Below are 23,022 nucleotides of genomic sequence, written 5' to 3'. Positions count from 1 at the left end.
TTTTTTTTTTTTTTTTTTTTTTTTGGTTGTTTTTTGTGTGTGTGTATGTGTTTTAAGTTTCTTGGTTTGGGGGCTTTCCTGAGAAGCCGTTTTTGGGGGTATTTACGACGTGTGAGTTTTTTCTGGTGTTTCAACTTCTGCTGCCAGTCTCCAGCTTTCTTCAGAGTTTGTTTTGCTCGCTAACTGCTAGAGCCAAATACATATATTTTCATTCTTCTCTATTTAACAATAAATCCTGTTCATTACGTTGCTGTTGGGAAACATGGCTTGTATGATTCCAGCTCCTTTGGAATTAATTAAGCAACATTTTACTGCTCAGGTTACTGTCTGTTCCCTTATGTGTTTCTAACACTTTTGTTCTTAGTATATTTCAATATGATGTTATTCCAGGCAAAACATTCTCTTTTATTTATTACGAGGTGAACTTCTTTGTTAGCGGGTGACGAACTTAGAACGTCTTTAAAGAATCTTTACAGTGTCTTCTTTCAAAGTTGTAAGCTTTACAAACAAATCGCTTCATTTAGTGATGTCCCTCCTAAGTGTTGTTTTTTTTTTTAAGATTTTATTTATTTATTTGACAGACAGAAATCACAAGCAGGCAGAGAGGCAGGCAGAGAGAGAGGAGGAAGCAGGCTCCCCAACGAGCAGAGAACCCGATGCGGGGCTCGATCCCAGGACACTGGGATCATGACCTGAGCTGAATGCAGAGGCTTTAACCCACTGAGGCATCCAGGTGCCCCAGTTTTATTTTATTTTAAAGATTTTATTTATTTATTTGACAGAGAGAGACACAGCGAGAGAAGGAACATAAGCAGGGAGTGTGGGAGAGGGAGAAGCAGGCTTCCTGCGGAGCAGGAAGCCCGATGCAGGGCTCGATCCCAGGACCCTAGGACCATGACCCAAGCTGAAGGCAGATGCTTAATGACTGAGCCACCCAGGCACCCCTGCCTTCAATTTTAGAACCAAATATGAAATCTCCACCTCACAGGTTTCCAAGCCTGTGACCACGTTTGTAGTGTATGGTCTCACCAAGACTGCCCCCTCTTAAACTCTTACTTCTGATTCATTTCCTGATTGTCTGGAAAACATTCACAAGTACCACTCTCAAAAGGGATATATGATTGGAATATTGTCTGCAGCCTTGCACACTGGAGAATGCCTTTGGCTCGTTGTGGCCTGCACACACATACGAGATAGTCTAGCTGGGTATAAAATTCCTCGGTCACAGACTTTTCCCTCCTCATGACCTGTGGGCATCGTTCCATGACCATCTGGTTGGCTTCTTCTTGTTGATTTCTAATCCGCCTCTGATTTTCCCTCATCCTGGGATTTCATATGTGTGCGAAGATGTGTCTGGGTGTTGGTCTCTCTTGCTTGATGTTTTTCCAAAAAGTCGGTGAGCCTTCTTGTGCATGTGTCGGTCTGCCTTTAGCTCAGAAGTCCGATCGTTCATTGTTTCTATCCTGCTTGGCTTCTGCTGCCTTCTCTCCCCATCATACGTCACCCTCTACATTCTCACCGTTCTCTCCTTCGTCTTTATCCTTTATCCTTTATCGTCTTTATCCTTTTCCTCTAGAATCTGCGAGAGTTTCCCCAGTTCATTCTCTGTGTGTCCGAATCGGGTGTCTCCAGGATCCCTTCTCTTGACTGCTTCCGAAGTGGGTTTTGATTGTGCTACTGAGTTTTTTGGTTTGGGTCTTGGTTTTTCCAGCTCTTCTTCCTCTCCTGTGTCACGTTCTTTGTATCGTCCTGTGGCCTCTTTAGCTCAGGCTGGTCTTCCCTTCTGGCTTTCTTCTCCAACTTTACAGAAGCCGTGTCTTTTCAGATCTTTTTTTAGTCTGCCCTAGTCACACGCTGTCCATGGCTGTTGTCACGCCCCAGCAGCGGACTTTGAATACTTATGATAGAGACTTGTATGGCCTGCAAAGCCTTAAGTATTTACTGTTTAGCATTTTGAAAAAAAAAAATGCAGATTCTTCTACTAGGACAACTGGATTCCCATCTCGGCGACACACTGGACAGCAGGGGACTAGATACAGCTCTGGCCCTGCTCCCTGTTTCCTGCCAGTGTCTCCCCTTGATTCACTGTGTTCCTTGGGGATGGCATCCTTCTACCTGCACTGCCTGATTTCCTCCTTCTCTGTGCTGGTCATTTTGATAAAAATGAAAGTGCAAATATGCAGGTGTTCTGTCGTCCTTCTGGGCCCTCCCCTTCCTTCAGCATCTCCTCCCTGGAGGAGGGCACCAGCCCCAGCGCCCCTGCCTACCTCCTGCCCATTTGTTTCCTGCTCATTGTCCCTGTGTCCTCTCTTTCTTCGAGATCTCTCCGTGTGTCGGACGGGAGGCTGCGTCTCGAGGTAAAACCTGGGACAGGTTTTCTCCTTCCTCCATCATCTGCCTTTAATTAATAGAGACTGCTCCCAGATTCCAGCATGGGATCATCTATCCATTTGGTTTTCTTTGGCGGGACTGTGAATTTTCATTTTTCTCGTTGTCTTTACAGCTCTTTTGGCACCAGGCAAAGAGGGGCTCCGTGGGTCGCTGCCAAGTAGATATGCCATTTTGAAGGAGTCAGAACCACATGTGAAACCTGTGGCTTGTCCCTCCTGAGGCCGTCTCTGTGGGTGTGTGTGTATTTGATAGAAGAAGAAAAGGCAGGAACATTTTCCCTACCCAGGGACCACTTGTCCGATGACCTCAGTTGTGTGGAACACGCCCAAAACAAAGAATCCGCCAGCCGCCAGATAGCGGCCATGGTGTCTGTGACCCGGACGTTACTGACTCTACCCAAAGGAGAGCGTTTCCATCGTCCTCATTCCAAGCCCATTTACCCATGTTTTACGTACAGGTCTAAGAGTCTTGGTCTTTGTTTCCCTACTCTCAACCCAGCTGGAATCGACAAATCCAAAGGGAGTGGGGGGACACCTCACAATGAGCGCATGGCCCTTAAGAAGTATTTCTGGGGCTTCTGGGGGGCTCCGTGGGTTGAGCATCTGCGTTCGGCTCAGGTCATGATCTTGGGGTCCTGGGATTGAGTCTCCGTGGCCAGCCCACCCCAGCTCTGAAATGGGGCTGGTACTGCGATGTTCTCATTGGGCAGGGAATGGATGCCACACATTCTGGGACGATGTCTGTCCCAGGTAGATATCTGGCTCTGGAAAGAACCACCGTCAGTGTTAGCAGGAGGGAAGGGAAGAAGTAAGCCCAAGGTGCCCTGGGAGGAGACTGTCACCAGGCTCTGCCACCGTGCCTTTGGCCCCCACAGTGCATGGCAGGTGTTCTAGAACCTTCCTGAACTCTGGCTTCCTGGCTTTCAGGTGGGACTGACAGGGACTCCCTCACAAGTGTGCAGAGCCCACGGCTACATGGTGCGGTGTCCCCCTCCCCTCTGGGCTGTGTGCCTCAGTGCCCAGCTGGAGAGGCTCCCCGGGGAGTGAGAGCGGAGATGATTTTCCGGAATGCAAGCACAGACACGGACCAATGGCTTTTGACTTCGGTAAAATATATCCAAAAGGCGAGGAGTAAGGGGGTTCAAGGCCGTCCCGGGGAGATCACCCAGCATTCTTGCTAGCTTCTCTAAGTGGGGAGAGCAGGGAGGGAGCCCAGCCCACTCTCAGGACCACGGGTCTCTTGCACATCCTGGGTTCAGCCCGCGGCAATGGCTTTGCTGTGCGCATCATCTGTTCCTGTGGTGGCTGACCCGCAGCCTGGAGCAGCTGCTCCCCAGGGTGAGGCACGGGGCGCAGGGCCCGGTGCTGGTGCCTCGGGTCCATGAGTTCGGGTTGCCATCACATTGCGTTGACCGCTCAGGCTTGGTGGCTGCAGAGTGCGGACGGTGGTCCCTGGACAGCTTCGTCCCTGCCTCCTGAGAGGTCCCCTCCCTCCCCTGGTGGCCAGCCAGCTATTTGGCAGAAGTCACTAGCAGGATAGCCTCTGGGCGCCCCTGGCAGGGTGTCCTGGTGACCAGGAGGGGGTCCCGGGGCTCAGATCACAGGGGACCAGGAAGCAGGGGGGCTGCGTTTTCCCCTATTTTCTGAGACTGGTTCCCCACTGGGTGCTCCCCCTGCCCCTCCCAAAAGCTGGCTCAGGAGGCAGCAGGGGGCTGCCAGGCCGTGGGCCGTCTGGGCAGTGGGATGGAGCAGTTTCGACTCTAACCGAGGCACTAGTCAGTGAATTCCAGGACCTGGAAGGAGGCAGCCACATTTCACGGGGCTAGAGACCAGCTCTGGGGTGGGAGGTGTCTCTGAATATTCTCTGCATCGCTAAGCCACGGGGGGGTTGGGTGAGGGGCACTGGGAGGACTGACTCCCTCCCCAGCTTTGTCCTGTGCCCCACACAGATCCTTCCCTTACCCCCAGGTCAGCTTGGCAATGCCCTCTGCGGGGGGAGGGGCTGCACCTGCTCCTGGGGCGATCCCCTCAATGTATGTGTGTTCCCTTTTTAGCCCCCACAACCTGTCACCCGGACACACCCCCAGCTCACCTCCCTTGCCCGATGCTGCCATGGTTTCTAGAATATTCTGGGCCCTCCACCGGCTGTCTGGGCCTTGCTGGAACACGGGGTACTCCTTGTGCCCTGCTCTGAGCTTCACACCCTGCTGGCATTGTGTTCACTGAACCACAGCGTGGCATAACCAAGAGAGCAGTCCTTGGGCCTCTCATGGTCGAGTTCAAGGCCCAGCCTGGGCACCAGCTGTCAGGGAGGCCTTGGGCAGGGGGCCTCAGTGTTCCTACCTACAGAATGGGACCGTCACCCCCACATCTTAGAATGGTGGTGAGACTGAGTGAGGCCTGGTGTGTCGGGCGGTGGCATGGAGCAGGCTGGAGTGATGTCTTGGGCCCCAGCTGTGAGCTGGCCATTGTGCTGAGGGTGACAGTCCTCTGTGGATCTGGCCAAGCGTTGCATCACCTTGTCGGAGGATCGGGAAGAGCTGGCCGGGAGAGGGCCTGGCTGGGCCAAGGCAGGGTGTTTGCTCTGGTGGTTGGACGGAGCCCCCCAGCCCCAGGAGAAGCGGGCCCAGGGGCTAACCGACCCCAGAGGCCCTGCACTTTCCGCCTGGCTTGCACCCCAGCTCCGGGAAGACCCCGATATGCTCCCGGCGGCCGCAGGCCCATAGCCCTGCCTCACAGCAGTGGGGCCCATTAGAACTGAACTCCCCTCCGCGGGCCATTCTATTTGCACACTCCAGTAGAGTGGACACCAAAGGCATTTTCTAATGCTTCATGGGCTGCTAATTTCCTCCGTGACCTCTTTTGTTGGGGTCTGACCCCAGCCAGAGGCTCTGCGCCATGAAAGCCAGCGCCTGACACAGACCCGGGGCGCGGGGTGACAATGAGGCCTCTATCGGCTTTAATCAGGTTCCAGTTGTGTCTTAAGAACGGGTTGGGGGGAATCTGGGCGGCGCTCGGAAGCCCTGGGTGGCACAATACCACAGGCCCCAGTGTCCCTCGCGGAGGCCAAGGGGGCTCCAGGCGGTGGCTGAAGGGCTCCTTGGGGCCACAGGGTGGGGGGCCGGGCCGGGTGGGGGGCCCTTTGTCCCTAGCGCCTCTTGAGAAGGCCAGGCCGCCCTGAATGGCAGCCCCGCCCGCCCCGTGGGTATCGCAGGCCTCTGGGCATCTGGGGAGGCGGCCTCCCCCTCGCCCCCGGCCTATTCATCGCCAGCCTAATTAGGTTTTTTGTCTGTGTTCTCCTCCCCTGCAGACTGTGATTCCTACTGCAAGGCCTCCAAAGGGAAGCTGAAGATTAACATGAAAAAGTACTGCAGGAAGGACTATGGTGAGTGCCTGGCTCCCTGTCTGGGGGCCACGTGACCAGTGGGGGTGGGGTGGGGGGGCGGGTCCTGGTGTCCCGTGATTGGCAGGGGGCCTGGCTGGCGGGATCCCATGCCCAAGGGTCTTGTCAGCTCTTTCCCTGTGGCCCTCTGAGGCAAGGGGTGCCAGGGGACTTCCGGGCGGGGGGTGCGTGAGGGAACTGCAGGGCTCGAGGACTGAGTTTTCTCTGCCCCCGGCAGGAGCTCCCCTGTGGCTGGGATTCCCAGCCTGGCCTCCAGCCTCCCCTCTGCCCCAGGTTGGGGGCTGTGGCCTCAGATTAGTCACTTTGCCTCTCTGGTCTTGGGTGCCGTTCTCCGTACGATGGGCTTTCAACTTGAGTCTCCCTCCGTGGCTCAGCGTGGGGTCCTGCAGGTGTCAGGAAAGGGGGCAGCAGCTCTGTGGGCTTAAAAGCCTCCTTCTTCCAAATGCTGACTCTGCAAAGGCTGGGGTGGGCCGGGGAATCTGCATTTTAAGTGGTCGCTGGGTCCCCGAGGGTGCTTTGCAGCCAGCAGCTCTGGGGCTGACAGCCCTGTCCCTTGAGCTGTCAGCCCTGTGCCCCTTTCTCTCTTGGATGGCCCTGTCCTCCTCCGTATGCACTTGCTGGGAACCTCCTTCCTGCCAGGCTGCTGCCCAACCCTGGGAGGAGGTAAGGAGCCAGCTTTGTGGTGTCTGGTCCCTGAGAGTGGCTGTGCTGGCTGGAGGCCTGGGCTGGCCAGACAACAAGTGATGTGGGGTCAAAGCCTGACTTGGGAGGCTGTTGGGGAGCCCGCTGGAGGAGGGGAGCCCCTCAAGGCCACCCTTGCAGCCGAGAGCCAGGGGTCACTTCAGAGCAGGGGCGTAGCAAACAGGAGACCCAGGGGATCTGCTGGCAGTGGCAGGGGAGGACCCTAGGCAGAGACCTGGGTGTCCACATGGGCAGCCGAGGCCCCTGTCACCCGGCCAAGAGGTCACTGCGGCCTGGATGGAGACCCAGGGGCTCTGAACCCAGGCCTGGCACCTTCCACCGTCTGGCCCTCCTCTGGACCCGTTGGGCCTGACGGATTTGGGGAGGCGGCTGACCCTCCCCTACCCCCTCCGTCACCCCCGACTCCCACCGATGCTGCCCGGTCCTGTTTGTCACCTGGCCCCCAGAGGTGGTCCCCCAGCCACGGGCTTGGCAGGCCTGTCCACCCCACACACGCTGGCCTCTCCTGCCCGCCTTTCCAGACCTGCCCCACTCTGTATGTCTGGAAGCTGCCAGAACAGGGCCCGGTGCCTCCCAGGCTCCCAGGGAGGAGTGACCCTTGTGAGTTGCCTGGCAGCTGGGCCGGAAGAGAGGGAGGAAGGAGCAGAGCCAGAAGAGGACCTCTGTCTGTCCCTCTGTCCCTCCGTGACCCAGCCCGGCCTGCCATCTGCCCGGGGCGGGCTGTGGGAACCAGACATAAGGTGTTTCTCTTTAATAAGGACAAGGGTCCGGCTCTTTAAACATAACGAAATGCACGAGGGAACCCAGAGGAATTTGGAGAACTTATAAAACCTAATCATTGTACCCGTGTGAGTGTGTGTACGGACACGGGTACACACGCACGCACACAGGCAACGTTATGTCCCCAGAGCCTAGAGCCTGCCCAGGGTGCCTGGCCTGCCCCTTGCTGGGGCTGTGTCTCCCGGTGGCCCCGATCCAGACCCCTGTGGGGCCTGCAGCCAATTTCCCAAAGCCCCGTTCAGGTGTTTGCAGGAACGTCCGGCTGCCGCTGGAAAAAGAAGTAACCTCGAGATGGTTGAAGGGGAAAGGGAGCGCAGTCTCAGCCCCAGTGACACGCACAAGGGAGGGATGAGGGCTCAGGCAGGGGGGCCCAAGGGTTTTGTCATGGTCGTAGGCTTGGGGCCTGGGGTGCAAGTGGGGGCTCTGTCCACAGGCCCTGAGAGCCAGGGGCTATAGAGAGCGCTGCCCAGAACGGGGGACGGCATGGTGGGCGTGCTGGGGCGGGAGAGCTTGGAGTTGTTCTGGAAGCTTCTTTGGGGGAACACACCTGAGGGCTGGAGGGGGAGGGCCCAGCAGTCCTTCTGTGAGGTGCTGGCCTGCAGCCCCTATTCGGTTCTAAAAGCAAAGAAAGGAAAAATTAGGCTTTTAAAACAGTTACCAGAATAGCGCGTGTGTCACACCTGGTTCTGTGGGACTCGGCCCCGTTTTGTTCTCTTGTCTTCTTTTCCTCTGTTGAATTCAGCTCTCCTGACCCCCAATGTTCTGGGGGACCCTTGTCCCTCCTTGGCACTCTGCTGGCCCCCATCAGCAGGAGGGCTAAATACCCTCTTTTTGTCAAAGGGGACCAGACACAGTCTTTTTATGAACTTAGAGGGGCCCCACTGGCTTATTCAGGAGGGAGGGAGCAGCTCCCCGCCAGGGCAGGGGCCCGCAGGTGCAGCCGGAGGCCTCGTGCTGGGGGTGGGGGGCTGGTGAGGTGTTGTGCTTGGGTTCGTAGGACCCTGCATTCCGTTGGGACCACAGACCCCTGGATAACGTGAGAGTGGGGGTGTCCCTCCCCAGGTCGGCGTGGGGGTGTGATGCACAGGAAGAGGATGAGGAGGGAGGTGAGGCGGGCAGAGCGGGCCAGGCAGAGGAGGACTGGGGACTGGACTTTCTGGGTTGGGGGGGGGCTGCATCGTCCCTGCTCTGACACCTGGCAGGGAGCCAACTAGAAAATGTAACCAGTGCCCTGAATGTTCTAGAAGCTGCTGCTGAGTGCCCCGGGATGGCCGCCTCTGCCATGTGAAGAGCAGGCCCTGGGCCCCATCTCCTGCTGGGGACGTGGAGCTGGGTCTCCTCCGACCGGGGCAGGGGGAAGAAGGGGTGTGCGGGCAGGTCCTGCCCTGTGTTCGCTCTGGCACGTTCCCGATGGGAGGGGCTGGGTTGGGCACCAAGCAGAGCAAGGGGGACGGGGGTCAGGGGAGGGCCTCAGGGCCAAGTCCCACCACACTTCTCGCATCCACAGAGCACCCCTAGCAGGGGAGGGAGGCCCGTTCTCTTCCCATCTGCAGGGAGGGGACAGCAGCCCCATGGTTTGGACATGCAGACCCCCAATGTGCTGTGGGACTTGGGGCAGGAGCCTCACCAGCCGGGGCCTCGGTTTCCTGTCACATGGGGGTCTCATCCAGACAAACAGGGGACATGACACCTTTCTGGATAAGACCCAGTGTGCTTGGGGCAGGTGCAGGGTGACGCCGTGGTCTGTGGTCACCTGGCTCTCTGTTGCCCTTGAGGGGACCCTGCTGGTGAGCTGCCCGTGGAGAACAGGTGCGTGCATGATTGTCCGGTGTCTGTGATGCCGGCCAGTTGGGGACACTCACCTGGGAGGGGCCCTGCCTTGTGTGAACACCCCTGGTGGCTGTGCTCATGTAACGGCGTGCGTGAGTGTGCACGGGTAGGTGTGATGTTGTGAATAGCCGTGGGTGTGCACGCGAGTGTGGGCACTTGTGTGTGGATGTGGGCGTGCAAGTAGGCTCCTGTGGAGCTGTTTGTTAGTGTGCTCATGTGTGGGTGCACGAGTGTGACACTGTGTGAGCATGTGCAAGTATTCCTGTGTGTGCATGTGGGTGTGTACGCGCACATGTGTGGGTGTACGTGTGAGCGTGCACACGTGCCTTGTGTGACAACAGGGGTGGGTGTGCAGGTGTGAATGTGTGTGCACAGATGCACATGTGTGTTTGTGACCCTGTGTGTGTGCACATCAGAGCGTGTGTGTGCTTGTGTGATAGGGAGCACACCTGTGTGTGCTGTGTGGGCCCGTGAGTGTGTATGAGTGTGCCTGTTTGTGTGTTCACCACTGAGTCCGGGCAGCATCTGTCTGGAGCCCCTCCCCCCGGAGTCATGCGCTGCCAGCCAGGGGAGTCAAGGCAATGAGGGTGACAGAATTACACTGTCCCCAGGGCACTGTGGGGGGTGGGCACTAGGCTGGGGCTGGGGAAGGTCTTAGGCTGCTCCCATGACCATCCAGGCTGGGCCGCTCGGCCTCCTGCCTCTGCTCCCTCTTGTCCCTGACCACCTTCCGGGCCCTGTCCTCACTCACCACACCTGTGCACCCTCCCTACCCCCCCCACACATATCCCAGGGCATCCTGCTCCCTCACACATCCATCCCCAGCCGGTCCCTCTTCACACTCATCGAATACCTGCTGTATGCCCCATCCTGTCCTGGGTACTGAGCTTGCGGATACGGAGGAGACACTGTCTTAGCCCCCAAGGAACAGTCTAGGAGGGAGACATGCACACAGTAAAGAGCGGGGCGGGGTGGACAAGCCTGAGTTCCAGAGCCTGGCTCTCCAGAGAGGGCATAGAGGGAGGGCTTCCTGGAGGAGGGTCCTCGGTAGCCAGTGCTCACGGGGCAAAGCAAGGCTCCCAGGCAAAGGGAGGAAGACCTCGGCCACAGAAGTGGAAACAGGCTGGGGAAGCAGGTGCTGGATGCAAGGGTGTAGGGGCCAGGGAGCCTGGGGTGAGCCCCCAGTGGGCCTCAGCATCCATGGCCACGTCCGAGCCCACTGAGAGCCGGGCCTGCTCACGTGGGCCGCCGTGGGCTCCTGGGTGCTGCCTCCAGGCTTTTCCCTCTCCCTGGGCTTCGCAAGTAGGGGGAGACGGACAGCTCACATTCTGAAAGGTGAGATCATCTCACTTTTGCCAGTTCTTGGAAAAATGATTCGTTCCCAGAAATGTTTATTAGTCACCCCTTTTGTTGAAAGACATTTTGGCACCACCAGATGGAAAAATCAGAATGCTTTTCACGAGACGATCTGCGTCCAGTACGCCTCCTGAGCTCCCGCAAGGATGGCGTCTGGGTGCGGCTCAAAGGGGAGACCCTGCTGGCATCCGTGGGGAGAGACGGGGCTTGCTGGGCTGTGCATGTGCATGCGCGCCTGCTTTCTCGGGGGCCCCGTGGCAGAAGCGGGCCTGGGACCTAAGTGGAACTGTCTTTTACCCCAACATCCCTCCCCCTGCACCCAGGGACCTCCCGGGGCCTTGCCAGGCCCAGGACGGGGCACCTCATGGCCTTCCTTCCTGTCCTTGACAAATGCACATGAACACCGGTCACGGGGCACACACCGTGTCCTGCCCACGTTATGCTGAGACTCAACCAGACACGGGAGTGCACTCGACTGGGGACTGCAAAGTCCGGGAGACTTCCAGGCCGCACAGAGGGGCAGGAGGGGTCCCTGTGGTGTTGGGGTGACATTTAGAGATGATGGAGCCAACATGGCGGACATCGTGGCTGGGACTGGTGGGACTGGCGATGGGCATGGCCGCGTGGGGGAGGAAGGTCCCGGGTGGTCCCCGAGGGGGGTGCATGTGGGGGCGCCGCCGCTGGTGGGAGCCTGCCGATGATCGCGGAGCTGGCGAGGACTGCTGAGGCTGGAGATCAGATGGGGTCAGGGGAGAGGCTCCTAACTCAGGCCTCTTTTTGTCTCACTGGCCCCAGAGACCCAGGGGAGAGGGAGGACAGTCTCGGCAAACGATGGCCTCTCCCCTCTTAACACTCGTCCCCTTCCTTTTCTTGACCCTGAGTTCAAGAGCTTTCCTGGTCAGGATCAATCCCATTAAGTGCGGAGAGCTAGACGGGTTCTCCACATGTCCCACGGACGACGTGCCTGGGTCTGCAGCCCCCTGCAATCCGGGGGCTTGGGTGTGGGTGCGGGTGTTTCCCCTCCTGAGGCCGTTCCTGGGAGACGCCAGGCCCCCCACCCCAGTCCCCCGTAGCCCCGGGGAGCGGAACATTGAGCAGCCAGCGGCGCATGGCATGGTGTTTCAGAGGCTTGCTGACCCTTCCCTGGGGGGGGGTCACCGTCCCCATGGGGAGCCTCCAATTTCCCCAGCCAGATGTGACCTTCCTTCCTCCCCACTCCCAGAGGGCCAGCTCCATATGGAGGCCAGATGTGGGGCTGGGTCCGTGTGAGTCAGGCTGGGGTCGAGGAATGTGGGTGACCACCAGGTTGGACAGGGAGGGCCCAAGGGCCGCCCGGAACAACTTGACCGGAACGTGGAGGCTTGGAGGGGGTGGGGGCGGGGATCTGTCCAAGGTGCCTGGAGAGCTCTGCCCCTGGGGCTGGGGGCGCCGGCTGTGTCCCACACCTGTGATGGGCAGCACTTGTCCTCTCTGCCAACCGGGGGCCTGTGTCCAGGATCACAGAGCATCTTGCTCAGCGACGCAGTGCTCGGATGGAGCCCCCCCACGCCACCGTGGTGGGGATCCTATGGGTCCTTCCTGGCCTGCCCCCAGTCTGTGTATACTTGCTGTGTGCAGCCCTGCCCCCAGACCCCAGGGCACCCTCTGGAGTGGGGCTGTGGGAGGCTTGTCAGGGGCCAGGGACACCCTTCCGAGTGCTCGCAGGTGTCTGCTAGATTCCCCTGGGGGAACGTGGCCGGCCAGGGAGCACCCCCAGGACTCTGGGGCTGTGGTCTGGATACTGCTTGGTTCCTATTTCCGGGCCTGGTGCCCTGTCTTCAGGGTTCCTTGGAGAAGCGGGTTCCGTCCTTTGGGTGTGGGTTGCCTTTTAGGAGCTAGAGCCGAGTGGGGCATGCGGAGGGTGCATGAGAGGACCTGTGGCTGCTGGATACTCCCACTCCAGGGCTCCGGCTGGGGAAGCGGGCTTGGCTGCCCTTTGAGCTCCGCAAAGGGGCTGCCTGGAGGCCATGTCCTAAATGGGCACTGGGCTGCAGGCTTTTTGGGGAGCTCGGATGGGCCACACCTCCACCATGGAGTGTGCATCAATCTGTAGCCAGAAAAGCACCTGCTGCACCAGGCTTTCTGTGAGTCCTGGAGGACACATGTCTGGGCGGTGGCCGGGGGGGTGGGTACCTTGGGGGGTGATAAGGGGCCTGATCTGAGGTCATATTAGCGGAGGTCGATCTGCTTGCCTCGCCCTCCTTCAGAGGCCAGGACCCCACTGGTGCACCAGCCTGGGGCGACGCTCCTCCCTGGGCCTTCCCGGGGGTGCTGGGAGGCAGGCTTGGTTGTCGGGCATCTCCTGGGTCTGTGTGAGGCCATCCTCCAGTTGACACTCCGGCAGCTCTGGCCAGACCTGCGATGGGGGGCAGGGGACAAGCCAGGCTCTTTCCGTCCCTCCTGACTGGGAGAGGGGGCCCTCTGTCCCTTTGGCTCCTTTGAGGAAGAGACCAGCCCGCTGATGAGGGTGCCCCACTCTCCTACCCGAGCCTTTGGCCAAGCGGGGTGGCCAGTCCCCTGACCCCGTCTCACTCGTGAAGGGGGATGCAGGTGGCCGGGCCAGACTGGGACCGTTGCCCAGGGAACAGGACTCATGTCTTCCCCAGAGTCTGACTCTGATTCCCAGCATCCCCTCCTCCGAGGATCCCTGTGCAGGGAGATGGTCCCAGGTCTCACCCCTCTCCCCTCCCAGGAATGGAGCCGGAGCCCTGGGGCCTGGCTGGGAAACTGAGGCAGCATTCACCTTGCTCTTGGTTCTGAGAGAGAGAGGATGTCTTTGCTGAGAGGGGGAGAAAGGAGGGACCCTCAGCCGGCCCGCAGGTGGGTGTCCCTGCCTTCTTTGAGGTTTGAGGTATGACTTTTTGGGGGTGGCAGCCTGGGGACTCCAGAGGACTCCCGTGGGGGCCTGTGGCCTGCTGTGGCCACAGCTCGCCTCAGCTCGCCACCTTGCTTTATAAGGACGGCTGAGACACCCCGTGGTGGGTGTGCGGGTCCTGCCTCGATGCCCTGCACCCCCTCTCCACCTGCACACTCGCTGTCCCCTTCCCCCCGCCGCCCCGCCTCTGGCAGTTCAGCATCTCCAAGAACAAGACTTGGCCGGGCTCCGGGCTTTCTTACCTTCATGGGGGATGGGGAAACATGTGGTCAGGGCTGCATTTTATGAAAGCAGCTGCAACTCATGACATACTTTCTATACCGGGAGATTTATGGGGCTGCATGGTTTTAATGGTTTCTGTGGGGTTAGTGTCCTCCCCCATTCGTCCTGGCCGCTGTCTCCGAGACAGATGGGTGACAAGCCTTCCCCGGCCGGACCGGCCCAACAGGAAGGTATGGCTGCTGGGCGGTTGGCGGGGCGCTGGGGGAGGCCAGGGGCTGGCCACCAGGCCTGCTTGGGAGGGGCAGCTGCTGGGAAGCCCCTGGGGGCCCACCCTGAGCGGCTCATAAATCCAGGAGACCTCCAGGCGGCAGGAAGCCTCCCCGCGGAGGTGTCCCAGGGCTCAAGGCTTGTGGGAAGAGGAAGATGGTTGGCAGCCCCTCTCCCCTCGGGCGGGTGCCAGGGCCCCTCCCCCACGGCCCCTCCCCCAGGGCCCCAGCCCAGCAGGTTGTCCTGAGGCTGAGCCAGCAAATGAATGAGCAACAACTGTATACACTTTTTTTCTTAGAATCTGGCCCAGTCCGGGAGCTTTGATGACAGTAGGAGGTCCCCAAAACCTACCAGCAGGGACATAAGTCAGCTTGGAGCTACTTCCTGTCGGTAACTGTCCCCAGAGGTGGCTGTGCCAGGGCCTCCAAGGGCCCAGAGCTGACAGGCTCTGAGTCTCTTGGATCAGGGCTGGAGCTGGGGACGGAGGCTCGGAATGAACGGGGGCTCCCCTGTTCAGGGCGAGAACAGGGCTATCTGCTGTGGGCCAGCAGGTCCCCCTGTGGAGGAACCCAAGCATGGGACCCGGAGCTTCCGACTTTTTAGGGTGCCTTGGTGACCTGAGGGTCTCCCCGCCTTGGGAGGCTTGAGGCTCCCTGGAAGGAAGGCGAGGTCTGTTCCTATAGGACACAGAGGGCCTTGCACACCCAGCTACTGAGAGGAACCCCCGCCCCCTGGTGCCAGCCAGAGGCGCCCAGCCTACCCTGGGCCTGCCTTCCGAGTCCACCGCCCAACTCGGGCACAGGCCCTTCTTGCTGACTGGCTTCTGTGGGCCTGGCCCTTGGTCGGCCACTCCCCTGCTCCCAGTCACAGCCAGACCTGCAGCTGAGGGGAGGGATGAGAGGTGCATGGTCCCCGCCACCCCTGCCACAAGCCAGGATTAGAAGAGCAGTCGGTTGTCACAGCCCTACATCGGGGGCTGCTAAGTCCTTCCTGTGAACCCCAGAATTGCTAAGGGGGGGCTGCCCCACCCTGTCTGCAGCCTTGCCGATCAGAGATGGCTGTAGATGGTGGGGACTCCCAGGCTGGCCTGGCCCCTAGGACGTGGGCTGCAGAGGCCAGCTCCTTGCTCCCTGGAGCCCATGAGCCCTCTCCATGCCTTCCCTTGGGCATCTGCCCCGTTCTGCAGACGTGCTGCCCCCTGCGGCTTTGCTCAGCGACGTCCACAGGGGTGCTGACCTCACCCATCTTGCCTCGTGAGTTCCAGGTACCCCCACCAATGCCTGCTTTTGTCTGTGCGAAGGGCGGGAACCCCCAGCCCCGGGCATGCTTGCAGCCCAAGCCCTCAGCATAAGGGTGGGCATTTGCGGTGTGGACCCCGAGATTTGGCTGCTTACCACTGAGAGCGGGGCCACTTTGTCTCCCCAGCCCGGCCACTGCCTGGCCTCTGCGCCAGAGCGGGACCCCCTGGCTCTGTGCTGGGACCCTCTGCCTGCAAGCTGGTCTCTGCACGCCTCTTCCTGCCCCATGTAGTCTCCATCTGCCTTTCTGAGGGTCACCTCCCTCATTTCTGAAGACGGGATGGGAGATCCTTACTGGGCCCCCAGTCTGCCCTCCTGAAGGTCAAGCTAGGACATGGGTACACAGATGGGGGTGTTGCTGAGGCTCGTTGGCGGGGTGTTGAGTGTTGTGTGGGTGTAGGGGCACGCCCACAGGGACCGTGGTGCTCAGATGGGCAGAGCTGCCTGGGGCCTGGTGTCCCCCCAGGGGACCCCAGCCGTCCTGGACTCCCTGTGCTGTGGCGGGCGCGCTCACCAAGCGTGCGGAGTGGGTCTGCCTGAGGTCACCGTTTCAATGTGTATTTTGAATATTTTCAGCTGCATGTGCACGGCAGGGACTTGGCCCGCGCACTGTGTGTGCAGCTCATACTTGGTGGGCTGTGTAATGTGCAGACGCGTTGCCAAGGGTAGCGGAACTGTGGATTTTTTCCAGCATAATCACATGAACCCCACCGCCACCCTCCCCTGCCCCTGTGCCCGCCCGTGCCGTCCGGCTCCAAGGCCCGGGAGCTGCCGTGAGCTGCTGAGGTGGAGAGAGAACAGGGACCATTGCTTTGGCCGTGTCCAAAGCGGTGTCCATCGCTTTTGGCCCCTGGATTCTCGGGGACAGCAGGGTGTTCAGGGACGGGGTACCCCTTTGGGCTGTGTCCTCAGTGTTTAGTGGATCCCCTCCAGGCCTATTGGCAGGGCCGGGGGAAGTGGGGTGGGGGAGGAGGGCTGCTTTGGATGCCCTGCCTGGTGTTCCAGAACATTCCTTCAGGGGATGGAAACTCCAGACCCCGGGAAGGTGAGGCGGGGGTCTCCCGTCCTTCTGCTCTGCAAAGAGCCAGAGAGTAAGAAGGGCCAGCCCAGGGCCTGACCAGGTCAGGCGAGCGCGCTCTGGCTGCCTCCCAGCCTGGCTGGCCCACATCATCGGGGCTGCTCTCCCGCCCAGCTCAGGGCCAACACCTAAGATCCTGAGCCCCCAGTTCCAACTGTACGAGCTTGCTCGGGCTGCCAGAACCAAGCACCGCAGGCCAGGGGCTGGAACAACAGAAGTTTATTGTCTCGGGTTCCGGAGTCCGGGAGTCCGAGATGGAGGTGTCTGCATGCGGCTTCTCCAGAGGGCCCCTCCTCGGTTTGCAGATGGCTGCTTCTCGCTGTGTCCTCACGGGGACACCAGTCCCCCTCCTTCCTTCCTCTGAACTTCACAACCTCCGTAATGACCCTCTGGACATGAGCACATCCTCAGGTCTGGGGGTTTGGCACTTCTTCCTGGGACATCTGGGGCCGGGAGACACGGCTCAGCCCATCACACCACAGGATGCTCAGTGTCTGGAGTCACAGCCACGTTCCCCAGGGGCCTTCTGCAGCATCTCTGTGGGGCCACCTTCTGCCCACCCCAGCCGGCAGGCATGGGGATGGGGGATCGGGGAGGGCACCGTGGCTGGGCTGGGGGGTCGGGGGTCCCACCCAGGGAAACAGTGGCATCCTGACGGGGCCTCATTCTGCATTCAGCTCAGTCCCAAGGAGAGGAAACTGGGGTTCTCAGGGACGCCGGCTCCCCCCGTCGCTTAGCCGAGGGGCACTCAGTTGCCACGGTGACCTCCGTGTGCACAAACACACGGCCCAGCCACTTCTGCACGCTGGAGAGGGCTCCCCACCCCACCTCAGAGTTCACACTGAGTGTTGAGTCCCTTGGTGACAAAAACATGGAAACGGTTGCCATGGCAGCCATTCTTTGGAGCCCTCAGACTGGAGTGCAAAGTTCAGGATGCCCAGGAATGGCTGAAATGAAATATGGGAAAATCTGCCATGTCCCTCATCCCAGAAGGATGAGCTGAAGGGTGGCAGACGTGCCCCGGGCCCCACTGTCCCTGAACCTCGCCAGCCTCCTGAGCCAAGTGTGGGGACAGAAGGGGGAGCAGGAAGGGCCCCAGGGATTTTAAGAGAGGCTGGCCGGCACGGGCGGTTCGGCCGTAAGCAGGCGGGTGAGGACCGCTTGGCATGCCTGGGGACATGTCCTCACGGCTGTGGGAGCTCAGGTCCTTCAGGTGTAATCTGGAGACGAGCTCCTGCTGCTTTTCCAGGAGGACCCCAGTCCACTCATCCACCAGGGCACTCCTCAGCCTGGGCCAGGGGGGAAGGTGCAGGTGGTGGCAGTGGGCTCAGCAAGGGCAGCATGCCCTGTTCGGACCATGGTTCATGACCAGGTTTTCCTTGATCAGTCAGTGCAGCAGAGACCTCTCCCCTTCTCCCCTGGAATGATTGTGTGCTCCCCCAGCAGTTCCCCAAATGGGCTGCACGGGGCTCTGCTAACCCGAGATGCGCTAGCTGCACAGGTCTGCGCTCAAGAGTTGTTTGGGAAACCAACCCACACGCATATAACAATTTATAGACTGAAGGCTCTGAAAAGTCCTGCAGTTAAGGAAACCTCTTAACTTTAACTCAATTTCACAAACATTATTGAAGCAAAGTTCCCCATCCTTTTTTTAAAAAAGGCATTTCTCCCTACTTTAAAAATCTCTCTTAATATCTTACAGAAATGACATTAACATTTACTAGGGCACTGATTCTCAAAGTGTGTTCCAGGGAGCAGCAGCAGCAGCTCCACCTGGCAACTGGTGACAGCTGGACTCCAGACCTGTTGAATCAGAAATTCTGGGGTGAGGCCCAGCAGCGTCTGTTTAACAAGCCCTTCAGGGCATTCCGACGCAGGCTCCAGTGCTGGAACCCCTGTACCAGGGGACGTATCAGTTGAGAATTAGGAGGCGAATGGCCTGGGGAATTGGAAAGGGTCGGGAGGGAGGCAGGCAGCCTGGCAGGCATGGGAGGGGGTGCCCTACAAGGACCCAGGACGCTGTAAGGGCGCCATGGCCACCTGGAAAGGCAGGTACACGGTACCCTGCACCTGGCACTGAGAGCCCATCATCGTTTTCTGAGACTAGGTCAAGGGCAAGGCTGTGTGTCTGGAGGTGTCATGAGGCTTGATGTTAAGTGCTTGGAGTCTTTGTAAATGCCGTGGCAGGAAGTAGGGTTGGTGGTGGTGTGGGGGGGACACTAAGGAGGTTCCCACCCGGCCTGAGGACTGACAGGCACTGCTCACACAGAAGGCACCTGTCCTGGGCAGCGACTCTGCCCAGAGTGCTGGGAGGAGGGGTGGTCAGTTCCTCTAAGCTTCTTCTGGCTTTGCTGGCCCTAGAGGAGGTTTGTCCCCAAAGGCAAAGATTCAACAGAGGCATGATGTAAGGCTTCTTGGAGCAGCAGGTGGGGTTCCCCAGATCCATTTCGGCACCACCCAATGGGGTACCCTGTGCCGTCCTGTCCCAGCTGTGTCTTGTCCATCAGACTGGCTGACCTATCCTAGGCTATGCAAGCAGGGAGGGCCTACCTGACTGCAGGAAGTGGGCAGGGGGGCAGGCGTCACTCCTTGGCCCTGGGGTCCCACTCTCCTGCCTGTGCTTCCTTGCAGCGGTCCAGATCCACATCCTGAAGGCGGACAAGGCAGGGGACTGGTGGAAGTTCACGGTGAACATCATCTCCGTGTACAAGCAGGGCACGAGCCGCATTCGCCGTGGTGACCAGAGCCTGTGGATCCGCTCACGGGACATCGCCTGCAAGTGTCCCAAAATCAAGCCCCTCAAGAAGTACCTGCTGCTGGGCAATGCGGAGGACTCGCCCGACCAGAGCGGCATCGTGGCGGACAAGAGCAGCCTGGTGATCCAGTGGCGGGACACGTGGGCAAGGCGGCTGCGCAAGTTCCAGCAGCGCGAGAAGAAGGGCAAGTGCAAGAAGGCCTAGCGCGGTGGCCATGGCGCCAGGCGGGCAGGCAGGGCGGGGCGTGGGGCCAAGCGGGCTTTCCCGGTGGTGGGGGGGCGTGGGGAGCGGGCAGGGGCGGGGCTGCAGGGTGGGGCCTTGGGCCGTGGCCCCGCCCCAGCCTCCCCTCCCCCTCCCACTGCGCGTGCCCCGGACGGGAGAGATGAGGACGAGACTTAGCTACCTCACGGGCTTCTTCCAGAGCAGCGGCGCGCTCTCCGGGCGAGCAGGCCTGACCCGGGGTAGGGGTGGGGTGGACAAGGGGCCGGGGTGGGGGGGCGCAAAGCTGCGCAGGTGGGGCCACCCCCTCGGCGCCGGATGGTTCTGGAGAGGGGGACGTGAGAACTGTGAACCCCGGGGTAGGAGGCGCTGAGCGAGACGCCCCACCTCCCCACAGACCCTCCTTTGTCTGGGGATCCCCACGCGGGACCCCTGGCCGCGACAAGTTGGGCCCCATCAGGCCCTTGGGGGTCCGGAGCAGTCCCCAGGTGGCCTGTGGCCTCTGCTGCCACCTGCTGAGTTGGTCCTGGGGGGGTGGTTCTTGGGGCAGGGTGGGGATTCCCGTTTTTGGAGCCAGAGGACTGCGATCTGGGGTTGGCGCCTGTCCCCGCAGGGGTGCGCAATGGGTGCTAGCCCATGCCCAGGGCAGTGGACCCAAGGACACCCCCAAAGAGCCCCAGCTGGGTGGTCACCGCCTCACGCTGGAGCTGCCTGTTGGAGGAGGCACTGCGAAGGCAAAACCTCCCAAAGAGTTTCCTTTCTGGAAACTTGGAACCAGCCCCTTTATGACATTTTCCAGGGAAGGGGGAAGGGGCTGTGACACTATTTGTGTAATGAAGTCAGCTCCTGGGAAGGGCCTGGGGCATGGAATGCAGGTTTGCACAGGCAGCTGGGCCAGGCTGGGGGAAGGGGTTTGTCCAGGAGGGCCAGGGTTTGCGGGCTCAGCAAGGTCGCAGGGTGCCCGAGCCTCAGCCAGGCAGTGACAGGGACAACCAGGTTCCTGTGGGCCAAGGAAGCCATGACCACTTCCAGTTGCTGCCCTCACTCCCGTGTCCCTCGGGAAAGGGACAGAGATTGCTGGACCAAGTATGCCCGCTGTAGCCACCCCTGCCCTGGGGCTCCCCCTCCAGCTGCGCAACACCTTGCCTGCTTTCCGGCTGCCCCTTCCTTGTGGAGGCCTTCCGTGCCCCCTGGTGTGGCCAGGCCCCCTTTCCAAAGCTTTCTGGAGACACTGTCCCCAAACAGGCAGCTCCAGACCTTTGGCCCTTTGGCTCTCCGCACACAGGGCCCATCATCGAGGCCTGGGGCCTTTTGCTGCCCTGCCTCGGAGCTCTCTGCACTGCCCAGGGGCCTCTGGCCCAGTCCTCACACCCGGCACACTGAATTAGAGGCCTGGCTCTGCTCTCAGTCAGGAAAGTGGTTTCATTTTCCCTGCTGGAGCTCGGTGGCTCGCAAGGGTCAGACCAAGTATGAAGCTCAGCCTCTCGTGGTCTGGCTTCCCTCCGCCTCTCCGGCTTTGGCCCACAGCTCGGCTGTCTTACTGAGCACCTGCTCTGTGCCAGGCACTTTACCCACGTGACCTTACCTAAGCCTCACGACGACCCCGAGACAGGGATTCTCAGCCCACTTCTGCCAGCGAGGACACTGCTCAAGGTCACAGGAAAGTAAGAGGCAGAGCTGGGTTCAGACTCCAGAGCCGGGCCTTCTGGCCACACTGCCCCTCACTGCACACTGCCCTGTAGCCCACCCACCCCCTCCGTTTGCACGGCTGGGTCGCTGCTGAGACACTGGCCCCGGGTGACGGCATCTAGCTTGGGGAAGAGAAGTCAGGGTGGGGACGGGGACAGGGTCCCGGGCTGGACACAACATCTTAAGAGGTGGCGGAAAGAGTGGGAGAGGCAGGGCGTAAACTTGCCACAGGTCCAAGAAGGCAGGCCTTGGCTAATCCTGAAACGTCGTAGAAAGGACATTTGGCTGCCTGGGGGTGTTTGGAGGGCTTCCAGAACAGACTGGGAGAGATGCCTAAGGGGGCAGGGAGAAGACAGCACTGTCCTAGGAAGGAGTATCCAGGCCCACGGCTGGGTGCACAGGGACCCCACCAAGCAGCCAGGCCTCCTCCACCCCAGGCCTGGGAGGTTTGTGAGTGCCATGAGCATCTCTGAGGCCTCCCTAACTGCTGGGCCCCTTCTTGAAAGGGCCGGCTCTCTTTTCTGCTCACACTTGTCTGGCTTCTCCACTCTGCCTAGAAAGGTTGTGCCCTCCTGGGCCTGAGTGTCACCCCACGTCCCCTGAGGGGCTGGCACTGGTGGTCTCCGAGGCCCCCTAGCCTCTCGCTTTAAATTCCACCAGCCTCCCTCTCGGCTCAGCACCCCGAGGGCGAAGGCTCTCCTGTCCCTCCTCCCCTGCCCCGTGGCCAGGCCCCAGAGCAGCCGGTGGGGGGTGGAGAGTTCAGTCATCCCAGCCTGCCTCGCCCATCTCGAGGACCCAGCCCTCTGCTCCTCGGAGTCCAGCCACCAAGTTCAACAGCGAGGGCCCATCCCGGGGAAAGCACCCTCTTCCAGCCCGCCCCCCTCCCTGGGAGGAGACGGAAGGAGGAACGGAGGCGTTTCCGGTTTGTACAGTTAGGATCGGATGTAAAACAGAGCTAGCTTTTGATTTTTGAAGAGTGTATTAACCAGAGTTGTGATATGTAGGTGTCTGAGAAAAACATACCAGATTAGTTTCTAAAAATGAAAACAGAATGCCCACCTGTCCTTTTTCTCACTTGCTGGGTGGTCTGGAGCCCCCAACAGCAACGTGCCTGCTTGACTGACAAACAGTAACACTAAAGATTACGGGGTAGAAGAGAGGGAAAAGGTGAGGGGCTGCCCCAGGTTCCCAGAGATGGGAAGGGAGAGACCCCTGTGGTACAAGCCAGGGGGACTGGGGACCTCTCCGAGGCCCCTCATGTCCCCTCTGCCTCGCCTCCATAGTAGCATGCAGGAAATGGGTACAGACTTCCTTGGGTGTGGCCCAGAATGGAATGAAACTGAAAAATGTTAGGGTCTCAACACTTAAAGGAAGTCCCCTATACCCCCGAGAGCGAGACTGGCAAATGGACGAACTAGACTCATGGCTGGGGTCACTGGGCCACAGTTCATGGCCACAGCCACGCCATACCCCAGGGGTATCCAAATGCGTACTCATGGGGCCTGGCCCCTGGCCAAAACCAAGCCAGCCCCATTCCCACATCATCAGACCTCTCTTCCCCCTGTTCCCAAAGGCACTTCCGTCCCCCACCCCCCCGCAGCTCCCTCCTGCGTTTCTGAGTTCTGTTCACTCAGAATTGTAAATGTTTAGTTGTGACCATGACATATTGTTTGGGTCAGTGTTTCTTTCCAATGCATACTAATATATTATGGTTATTATATATGAATATATTTAATGACATGGAAAAAGTTGTGGATTTTGTTTTTTGTTTTTTGTTTTTTTGGTTAGAGTTGTAATGGACCCAGATGGAACTTGTAACGTGGGCCCCACAGGATAGAACTAAGTTCAGATATCATTTAAATAAACTCTTGTACACTGTTCACTGTCTCCTCGTCTTTCCTGGTGGCCTGAGCATGCCGTGGGGCGAGGAGAAGGAGTCTTCAGGAGTATCATTTCTGCTCTCAGAACTACCCAGTGACCGAGCTCTAACGACCCCAAAGAGACAGGAACAAGGTCACTCCGCTTGCAGAGTTCTAGGGTTTGCTGGCTCTGACTGTGACTTGGAGCAAAAGCCTCCCAGATGGTACCGTGTATTTTTCAGTCCCCCAGAAACCGCCG

At 59.6% G+C, this 23,022-nt stretch overlaps 1 protein-coding gene and 1 long non-coding RNA gene across 5 annotated transcripts in view; one reads left to right on the top strand and one right to left on the bottom strand.

Moving 5' to 3' along the window:
- NTN1 (netrin 1) overlaps positions 1-22,784 on the top strand; it is a 172,780-nt gene extending 149,996 nt beyond the window's left edge. For all 4 annotated transcript variants that reach the window (XM_047709075.1, XM_047709074.1, XM_047709076.1 and 1 more), the window contains exons 6-7: positions 5,701-5,775; positions 18,872-22,784. In XM_047709075.1, coding sequence (XP_047565031.1) covers positions 5,701-5,775; positions 18,872-19,200 — 404 coding nt within the window. In that variant the 3' untranslated portion in view covers positions 19,201-22,784. The remainder of the gene's footprint in view (positions 1-5,700; positions 5,776-18,871) is intronic.
- Positions 16,719-18,877, bottom strand: LOC125088083 (uncharacterized). Its single transcript, XR_007123566.1, has 2 exons — positions 18,476-18,877; positions 16,719-17,187 (listed from the first exon to the last, which is right to left on the bottom strand). It is a non-coding gene; the product is annotated as an uncharacterized LOC125088083 (long non-coding RNA).
- Positions 22,785-23,022: the final 238 nt, after the last annotated feature.

The sequence above is a fragment of the Lutra lutra genome, chromosome 16 (genome assembly GCF_902655055.1).
Source record: "Lutra lutra chromosome 16, mLutLut1.2, whole genome shotgun sequence".
Classification (NCBI taxonomy): domain Eukaryota; kingdom Metazoa; phylum Chordata; class Mammalia; order Carnivora; family Mustelidae; genus Lutra; species Lutra lutra.
This window is presented reverse-complemented; position numbering and strand designations above follow the sequence as displayed.